Source organism: Rhinopithecus bieti, unplaced genomic scaffold (assembly GCF_001698545.2).
Source record: "Rhinopithecus bieti isolate Rb0 unplaced genomic scaffold, ASM169854v2 scaffold_15143, whole genome shotgun sequence".
Lineage (NCBI taxonomy): Eukaryota > Metazoa > Chordata > Mammalia > Primates > Cercopithecidae > Rhinopithecus > Rhinopithecus bieti.
In genome coordinates this window covers 1,656,584-1,666,083 of record NW_016808091.1, presented here as the reverse complement: position 1 = coordinate 1,666,083, position 9,500 = coordinate 1,656,584, and the positions used below count along the sequence as shown (strand labels likewise).

General features: G+C 50.4%; 1 protein-coding gene across 7 annotated transcripts in view; it reads right to left on the bottom strand.

Moving 5' to 3' along the window:
• Positions 1-2,370: 2,370 nt before the first annotated feature.
• CUNH10orf71 (chromosome unknown C10orf71 homolog) overlaps positions 2,371-9,500 on the bottom strand; it is a 30,324-nt gene continuing 23,194 nt past the window's right edge. For all 7 annotated transcript variants that reach the window (XM_017885540.1, XM_017885543.1, XM_017885538.1 and 4 more), the window contains one exon: positions 2,371-7,483. In XM_017885540.1, coding sequence (XP_017741029.1) covers positions 3,029-7,336 — 4,308 coding nt within the window. In that variant the 5' untranslated portion in view covers positions 7,337-7,483 and the 3' untranslated portion in view covers positions 2,371-3,028. The remainder of the gene's footprint in view (positions 7,484-9,500) is intronic.

The following is a 9,500-nucleotide window of genomic DNA, read 5'->3' as shown; positions in this document are numbered from 1 at the left end:
AAATTAATGGACAGCTTTGTGTTTCTTGGCTTGGCTCAGGTGCCAACTCCTGGAGCCAGAGCAAGTTAGGTGTTCCTCAGAGCAACCTATTAAATTACTTAACATGTGGGGTTGTAATTGTCTTTCTTCTCTGTTAGATTTTAACTCCTTGAATGCAGAGACCAGATCTTATTGTCATGGTACCATCAGCACCCATCAAAGTGCTTGGTACAGTGCAAATGTTTGTAAAAAGGAGGGAGGAAAGAAGAAAGGAAGAGAGAGAAGGAGAGAGGGAGGGAAACAAAGAAGGGAGAAAGAGAAGGAGGGAGTGAGGAAGGAAGGAGGCATGTATGACCTCCCTTAGAAGCAAATGGAAAGAGGAAAACATCACTGGCTAGTGAGTTGGGCTTCACTGGATGGAGACTCTCTGCTTGTGTTCTCTGGAGGCATTATCCGCTTCAGGAACACAGGCCCGTTGCTGTAAGGGAGTGAGGTGTCCTTCTAGCTGACTTGCTGGGAGCAAGTCTTTATGTGTTCAGTTCTACCCACAGTCTTGCCAATATCGGTTCTAAGGAAGAAGATTGCTTCCCCAAAATGAGTTTCCCAAAGTAATATTTTCTCCTGTGGGGACATAGTTACTGTAAGTGTGGTTCTTATTGAATGGAGGGACTCTTCCTTTGTTAGATAATTCTTTTCCTTGGGTCCTGAGAATTGCAAAATGAGTTATTCCTTTTCATGTTTTAGTGAGATGAAAACAAAGTGGAGAGGATGCTTGAGGTGATTTGGAGTCAGGGTCAAAATGCAACTTTGTTCTTGTTGCTTGCACCCAGTGAGTGACTCATGGGAACCAGATTTTGGGATAGTGGTCTGCCTGCACTCCTGGCTGGTTGCCTGGCTGGCAACAGGTGTGGCTAAATTGAATGGCATTGGCTCGGGGGGAAAGGAGGGGGCGTTGTGTGGTATTTTCACAATGAAAATCAGGTGTGGCTGCACTTGTTGGGAAAACAAAAAGATATAAAATCTCGAATCCAAATCATGACCTGAACTGTGCTCAAAGCCCCTGTATTTGTGTGAGTCTAGGACTTGGTTTACTGAATGCCTCCTCATCCTTCCAGTGTGGAAACGGTGCCTTTGCCAACAGGACAAGGACGATGCATCTTGCATGGTCCCCTGTGCCCTGGGCAGCACAGTCCTGGCAGCTGCTGAGGGTTCTAAATAAAGAGGGAAGCACGTTTTGCCCCTGTGTTTCCAGTAGAACAAGCATTAGGAGGCTTCTGTAGAAGCCATGGTGTGGAAACCTATCAGGACCCTGGGTGCTGGTTTTGCTCCCTAGCCGGCTGCCTGCAAGAGGGCACCTGCTCTTAAGATCGAGCAAGGACCCCTCCCCAACCATGGAAATACACGAAAATCTTGGCTTCTTTCAAGGGAAATTCCAGACACTTAGCCAGCCCTGAGAAGCAAAAGAGCAACTTGATAAGCAGGAAGGTAATAGTAACCTCAAACAACAGCCAAGGAAGCCAGAGTCCTGGGGTATTTGGTTCCCTCTGGAAATTAAAGAGAACATCTGAACTCGTGACTCTGAGTTGTTTTTCAGAAACCTAGACTCCCACCAAATGGATCCACTAGCAAAGAGACCTCAGAGAAGAGGGAACTGAGGACTGAACTCTGAGAACGGCTCTTTGTTCTAAATTTCTTTCTGGGGGACCTGGGGGAAGTCCCACCCACAAGCCAGAGCTAACATTCCTTTCTGCTAACCCAAATTTTAAAACAAAGCTTCTCTTCCTTAACCAATTGCATTTCAGAAAATGTTTGATTCCACCCTATGACCCATAAGTCCCTAGTTCAAGATATCCTGCCTTTTTACACCAAACCAATGTGTACCCTCCATGTGTTGATTTACAATTTCATCTGTAACTTCGGCTTTCCTGAAAATTTCCCTTGCCATTAAAAAATCCACGCTTGCAAGCCATGGGGGAGGTCAGGGTTTAAGTGTGAGCTGCCTGATTCTCCTTGCTTGGTGCCCTGTAAATAAACACCCTCCTTTCTCCCACTGCAAACCTCAGTGTGGATTTTGGCTTTACTGTGCTGGGCCAGTGGACCTGTTTCATTAGGTAAAACTCAAACTCTTGAGTGAATCCCGACACTTCCCTCCAAATCCCCAAAGGTCAGGAACTGACAGGGGGTGAGGGGGTGAACACATTTTCTTTTTAAGTGGAGGGCACAGGTACTGGTCAGTAGATGGGGCAGTCAGGACCTAGTGGAGGGCCTGGCCCTGCAAAGGCATGGACAGGTGTTGGAGGGACAAGGTGGGACGCCAGACTGTGGTAGACAGGGAAGTGACTCTGTCAGTCCTGACCCCCACTGCCCACAGAAGGAAGACAGGAGTCCAGGGACACAACCGTATCTGCAAACTTGTTTCACTTTTTAAAAAGTGGGCCTTTTCTTGATCAGAAAATAGCTTTCAGTGGCAAGTTTCTCCCTGTGAAGGAAACCCATTCTATGCAAATGATCATTTCTGCAAAATTGCCCTGCGCTGGTCCTTAGTCAGTCTGCCTGAGGTGACCTGAAATGGCTGCTGAGTCTGAGCTGGGGGCCTCAGGGGTTTGCTCATCAAGGAGCCTACAAGTGAGTGGGTGGGTGCAGGTGCAGAGGGACCCTTGGGACCAGGTGGTGCCCTTGCCACACCCACCTGGTTGGCAGGGCCAGGGAAGAGCAGGGCAGGCCAGGAGAGGGAGGAAGGAAGGGATGGAGAAGGGCTGGAGTAGAGTGCACCTGGGAACTGGCACGGAGGGGACTGGGCCGAGCAAGCAGCACCCCTCCATCAGAGGAGAGACAGGGAGCCCTTCGGGTGAGGTTGTCTTGGGATCCCTACTGCCTTCTGGATTTTACGGATCTAAAAAGGCCATGTGTTGACGATCATGTGTGTGTGTGTGTATGCGTGTGCGTGTGCATGTGTCTGCATATGTGTGTGTGTGTGTTGCTTGTTTTGGGAGAGAGGGAAGTAAGCTCCTCTGGGTTCATCTGGGGGTGCGGCTCAGCCTGCGGTAACTCAAGAAATGCCTTCTGTGGCAAAGTCCTCTAGGTCGTCGGTGGAGATGATGCCCAGGCCTGGAGCTTCTGCACCCTCCTCTTCTGGGCTCTGGGGGGGCCCATGAGGGCGCTGGCCTGTAGAGTGCGGGGTGCAGTCACCATGAGGCCCTGAGGCCAGCTGTAGTCCAGACTCGTGGACACTCTGGGGCCTGGCACGGGCCATGGAGGCACGAGGGCCTTGCCTGAGGAAGGTGGGTGCGGAGAGCTGAGAGGAGCAGCGCAGTGGCATCAAGGCTGTCACAGGCACTGGCTGGAAGCCGGGGTACAGCACATAGGGAGCGGCCAGGGCATCTGGTGGGGTCGGCTCTGGGGAGGCCCCCTCGGAGGACGGGATGGAGACCTTGACATACTTGCCCGTCTCTGGGTCATAGAAGGTCTTGATTTTCACCTGGAGTGGCAAGTCGAAGACAAAGTACTCCCCGGACTGCGGATCCTGGAGGACCTTCTGGGTGGCGGGGTAGGCGGGCAGGGGTGTGAGGGACTGGGGGCCTCCGGGCTGCCTCCCAACAGGCTCTGAGAAGCCAGACACAGAGTGGCGGTGCACGGGAGGGGGCAGGGAACGGACCACAGGGAAACTGTGTCGGAGCCTCTCTCTGGGGCACAGTGGCCTTTGCTGTGTCTGCTCCAAGTCCTCTGGGCAGGGTTTTCCCTCCTGTGACTCGCTGTGCTTCTCTTGAGCCTGGTCAGTCTTCCTCCTCTTACTTGCCAGCTTCTTCGCCCGCCGCAGGGCTTTCTCTGTTTTGGGTGGGACTGCAGGTGGCTTGCTTGCTGCCCTCTCTAGCTGTGCAGGAAGCTCAAGTCTCCCAGGGGTGCCTGCTGGGCTGGTAGCCACATCCAGCAATGAACCTCTTGGAGAGAGGGTTCGGAGGTCTTCTGCCGACAGCTCAAGTAGGGGGTCAGAGCCACCCTCCCACACGAGGGCGTGGGTCAGGTCCTCCCTCCTGGTGACCCTGGCAGGACTGGAGCTGGCCCAGGGGCTGGCTTGAGGAGGCTCCTCGGGCAGCAGCTCTGGTCCTCCAGGGGCCTGGGAAGCCTCATCCCAAATGCTGCTGGCAGCAGGGGAGCAGGCACTGCTCTCCCCCGGGGAGCTGGGGTTAGGGGAATTTGCCATCTCACCAGGGACCAGTCTTCTGCCAGGGGGCCCTGCTCTGGGTGTGGACAAAAAGTGACTCTTGAAACCTGGTGTCTGCTCTTCCCAACAGGTTTCAGGCTGCCATGGGTGTGGCTGGTCTTCTATGTCGCCCTCGGGTAAAGTGATGGTGGGAATGTGCCGTGGGGCCGCTGGCTTCCCTGGGTCTGCAGAGCCGCTCTTGCAATTGCTTGCCATGAGGTCATGTGCAGCATCTGGTGGTGGCTTCACCCTGTCCCCCTCTCCCACCAGAGGCATAGATGGGAAATTCCCCTTTGGAGCTGGCTGAGAGGCCTCCATCCTGGCCATGCTGGACCCCTGCCTGGGGTCCTCCATGACCTCGTTGGCCATGCACTTCACACGTGTGCTCAGCGTGTTAGTGGGTGTTGATGTACCAAGAATGTCCTGGTTTTCGGGGGCACAGAAACCAGGATCCTCACCCCATTCTGGCCTTGGCAATTCCTCCTCTTTGTGGCCACTGCTGAGGGAGTCCTCCAAGGACAGGGTCCTCAGGAGAGGCAGCATAATAGGTTTAATTACGGGGGTGGCTCTGAGGGTGTTGTCTTTAATGGTAAATAGCATGTGCCTATTTGAAGCAGAAGATGGTGAGAGAGTAAGGTCTTTGGCCTGTGAAAAGGTCGTACCCTTATTTTCCCCAATCCGAGAGCCTCTGAAATTAGCTTCCTCTGCCGATGCCTTCCTGGTTCTTCCTCCAGGCACACTTTCCCCTTCTCTTTGCAATGCTTCCCCCTGGCTGCAGTCTTCCAGGCACGCGTGCCCCTTGCTTAAGGCGCAGTACTGCGGCTCATCCTTCCCCACCATGTTCTCCTTTTCATCCTTCTGACTGTCACCTGCACTCACATCCTTCCTCCTGTCTTCCCGCTGGTTCTCAGTAAACCACGTCTTCTGCTGATCATCAAATGAGGCAAAGGATTGATCTGAAGAGCTGGTGCTGAATTTGGCCTTACCTTTGAGGCTTGGCATAAAATCGGATTGGCTGTCGCTGTAAAACACATCTTCCTCCTCAGGAGAGAGGGGCCCTGGGGATAATTTCTGGTTGAAGTGTGTGTTCTGAAGTCCTGCCTCCCTCTCAGGTTCTGTCTCTTGGGACACAGATCTGGAGAGCCCATTCTCTAGCTGGTGGGTCATCGTTTTCTCTGTAGCCTTTCCAGGCTCAGGATCCCTACTGCAAAGCCTAAGGGAGAGGTGTTTCCTGGGGCGGTGTTCCCTGGAGTCTGGACACCAGCCAGATCCGGCAGGACCCATCTCTATCTCTCCTTCCACCTCGTCATTCTCGTAACTGCTCCTCTCAGCAGCCTCCCCGTTAACATAGAAGGGGACTTTGGTGATAGTCGAAGCTGCGCTAAGAGTTAGATAGCTGTCTGCAGAGGGCTCACTGGGGTCAGCTGTAGGGCCCTTCTGGGGATTGACATGTGATGCAGTGGGGTCATCAGCGGGTCTCTCCTTAGAAAGCTCGTTTGGAGGGCTTTCCTCAAGCCCATTGGGTAGGATGACACCGTTGCTCACAGGTTCTTGCTTTCCATCAACCTTACCTCTAGTTTTCTCATCAAGCCCTTTCAAGAGAGGTGAGGAACTGTATGTGCTCTTAACACGCTTCCGCACGTCCTTGAGGTTAAACAGCAGGCTAGGGGCTTTGGACTTGTAGCTGTCTCGAGACTGACATTCACTGGGCTCCTTCTCTTGGTATCCGTTTAGCTGTCCTGGGGGTGATGGGGTTTGCTCTGCCGGCTGGTTCTCTGCTGAATCCAGGGTGTGCTTGCTGGGTATGATGGGGGTCAGGAGCTTACTGATGTTAAAGGGGGGATCATAATGTTCATTGGGTTCCACAGGCAGGTCAAGAGCATCATTTTCTGGAAACTGTCCCTGGGGGTTGTGTTTTGTATGCAAAGGTGGGCCTCTCCTGCTGGTCTGTGTCTTTTCTTCCGAGGTATCTTGTAGACTTTCTTTCCCTTTTTTGCCAGTCTTTGGCTTCCTCCATGGGGGCTGGGCTGGCTTCTCTTGAGAATCCGGCTGTGAGCTGGGAGCTTTTCCTTCCACAGAAAATACCTGGGATCCTGGATCCCTGCACCCCCAGGGTACGGATGTGGACAAAGCCCCTGCTGTGAGTCTGTTCTCTTCCTGACTGCAGCAGGCCTGCACCTGGCAGGGAGAGACTGTGCACTCAGGGGGACGGGGTTCTCTTAGTAAGGTCGTGTCCCCATAGTGCTTGGGAGCTTTGCTTTCTGGGACAGTTCCAGCCGCGTCCTTTCTCTCCAGCAGCTTTGGTTGGTGGGCATTCCATGACTCAAAAGCACTATTTTCACTGTGCAGAAAGGTGCCTTTGCCTCTCCCAGGCTCACCAGTGGCTGGCTTGTGGTGTGGAGAGGGGAATTTTGACTCAGATGAGGTGGCCATGTCGTCGGCTGCCGGGAGGAAGCTGCTGGAGCCGTGACAGGCCATTTCTGGGTTCTTGGAGGACTCCTGTTCTCCGTGCTTCCTGCCTGGCTGGTGGCTATTCTGATGGGTGTTGGAAACTTCAGCGGGCACCCTCCTGACTGTCAGAAATGCAGAATCAAAGCAGAAGTTGACACTGCTTTCTGGAAGAGGAGCGAATTTGGGGGGATTTTTCAGAGCCGGAGGCTTGCTGGTAGTGGGCCTGCTCTCACAACGTTGGCTCTCAGTCCTGTCGAAAGATTTAATTAGTGTTGATACTTTGGAGACCGGCTTGTTGCTGCTCCTTAGGCCAGAAACGGGCACCTCCAGTCTCCTCTGGACTGGTGTTGGTGGGGGGCTGGTTTTGGGGTACTTTTCCTCTCCCTGAACGTACTTGGGTAGCTGTCGGAAGGTGGCTGCCCAGCCTGAATGTTCCGTGCCCTGTGACGGTAACTGGCTCCAAATGCCACTTTTCCTCTGGGTGTGGCTCACTGCTCTCTGGTGAAAAGTCCCAAACACCTGTCGGTTGATATCTGGGGACACGGCCAGATAGGAGTCATGGAAGGATGTATCCTCTGAGATGCACAAGCTCCGGAATGCCCGGTCTGTGAGGCTGCTCACTTCCCTGTCTGCATCATCCAACACGCTGCCGATGCTGGAGGAGTCACTGAATCCGTCTGTGCACTTCTTGTTTCCCTGCATCATCTGTCGGCTCCAAGAAAGCTGCCCTCGTCAGCCGGCAGGTGTCTCTGGTGATGATTCTGGCAAGTTTAGGTGTTTCCCTCTTCCCACAAAATTGGAGCTTCTCATTCACAGATGCAATTGCAAAGTGGGGAATTTTTGTTTTTTTCTCTGCAAAAGAAAAAGATGCAGTGTGTGAACAGGGTATACAGCTCTACGCAAGAATATGTGCTGGTCCAGGTGGAAAATGGTGCCTGTAAGGGTTAATTTTATGTGTCAACTTGGCTAGCTTGCTATACGTCCAGACTGTAGACCAGTCTAGCTGTTTCTGTGAAGGCATTTTTAAGATGTGATTAACACTAAAATCAGTAGACTTTAAGTAAAGCACTTTATCTTCTATAAGGCAGGTGGTCCTCATTTAATTAGTTGGCTCTAAGAGTAAAAAGGCTGAGTTCACAAGCAACACAAACAAAAATAGACAAGTGGGATTACATCAAGTCAAAAGCTTCTGCACAGCAAGGGAAACAATTACAAAAATGAAAAGGTATTCTACGGAATGGAAGAAAATGTTTTCAAACTGCATATCTGATAAAGGCTTAATATCCAAAATACATGAGAAACTCCTACAACTGAATAACAAACAAAACAAAATGAAACAAAACCTCAAACCCTCTGATTTAAAAATGGGTAGAGGAACTGAACAGATACATCTCCAAAAATACATCTCCATTACATAGAAATGGCAAACAAGTATATAAAAAGGTGCTCACCATCACTAACCATCAGGGAAATGCAAATCAAAGCCACAATGACATATCACATCATGCCTGTTAGGATGGCTATTATCAAAGAAAGAAAAGATGACAAGTGTTGGGAAGGATGTGGAGAAAAGGGAACTCCTGTACACCATGGGTGGAAATGTAAATTGATGTAGTCACTGTGGAAAACAGTATAAAGATTCCTCAAAAAATTAAAACTAGAACTACTATATGATCCAGCATTCCCATATCTGGGTATAGGCCCAAAGTAAATGAAATTAGGATCTTAAAGAGGTATCTGCACCCACATGTTCATTATGGCCAAGACACAGAAGCGAACAAAATTTCCACTGATGGATGAATGGATAAAGAAAATGTGGTATATGCATACAATAGAATTATTCAACCTTAAACAAGCAGGAAATCTTTAAATTTGTGATAACATGGGTGAATCTGGAGGACATTTTGTTAAGAGAACCCAGTCACAGAAAGACAAATACTGCATGATGTCACTTACATGAGGAATCTGAAACAGTCGAATTCATGGAAGCAGAGAGTAGAATGGAGGTTGTCAGAGGCTGGGGAGCAGGGAAGGGGGGAATTACTTGTCAAAGGACGTAACATTTTTAGTTATGCAAGATGAATTAGTTCTGGAGATCTGATGTACAGCAGGTGTCTGTAGTTAACAATACTGTGTTATGTGCTTGAAATTTGCTGAGGATAGATCTTATGTTAAATGCTCTTATCACACGTACACAAATAGTAAATAAAAGAGGTGGGAGGAAATGTTTGGAGGTGATGGATAGGTTTATGCATGGATTGTGGTGATGGTTTCATGGGGTGCATTACTTATCTCCAAACTCATCAAACTGTACACATTAAATATGTATAGCTTTTTGTACGCCAGTCATACCTCAATAAAATGTCTTAAAAAAACACAGTCCCTCGAGAAAGAGAAACTTCTGCCTTCAGATCGTCTTTGGATTGGAACTGTCTTATCAACTCTTCCTGGGTCTCCAGCTATTCACATTTTGGACTTGCCACCCTCCACAATCACTCCAGCCATTTCCTTAAAATAAATTGTTCTCTCTCTATAGCCACGTATCCTATTGGTTCTGATCTTCTGCAGAATCAGACCCATACAGTGCCTGAAGTTCAGTGGTGTTTTTGCAGAGTTCTTCCCTGATATTCCATGGACATTCCCTCCTTGCTCATCTCTCTCACTGTGCGTGGTTTTTTTCTTCATGGTACTGAGCATGATTGAAGATTAAATTTACATCTTTGTGGCCTAGGCATGTGGGGACTGCTGGGTTGTCTGTTTGCTGATTGCCCCTCATCCCAGAACCACCCTAAGAGACGATTCTGAGAGTCTGCATCACCTGGGCCCCTTACCTCTGGGACCAGCCTGTGGGGGTGGCCAGTGGAGGTGC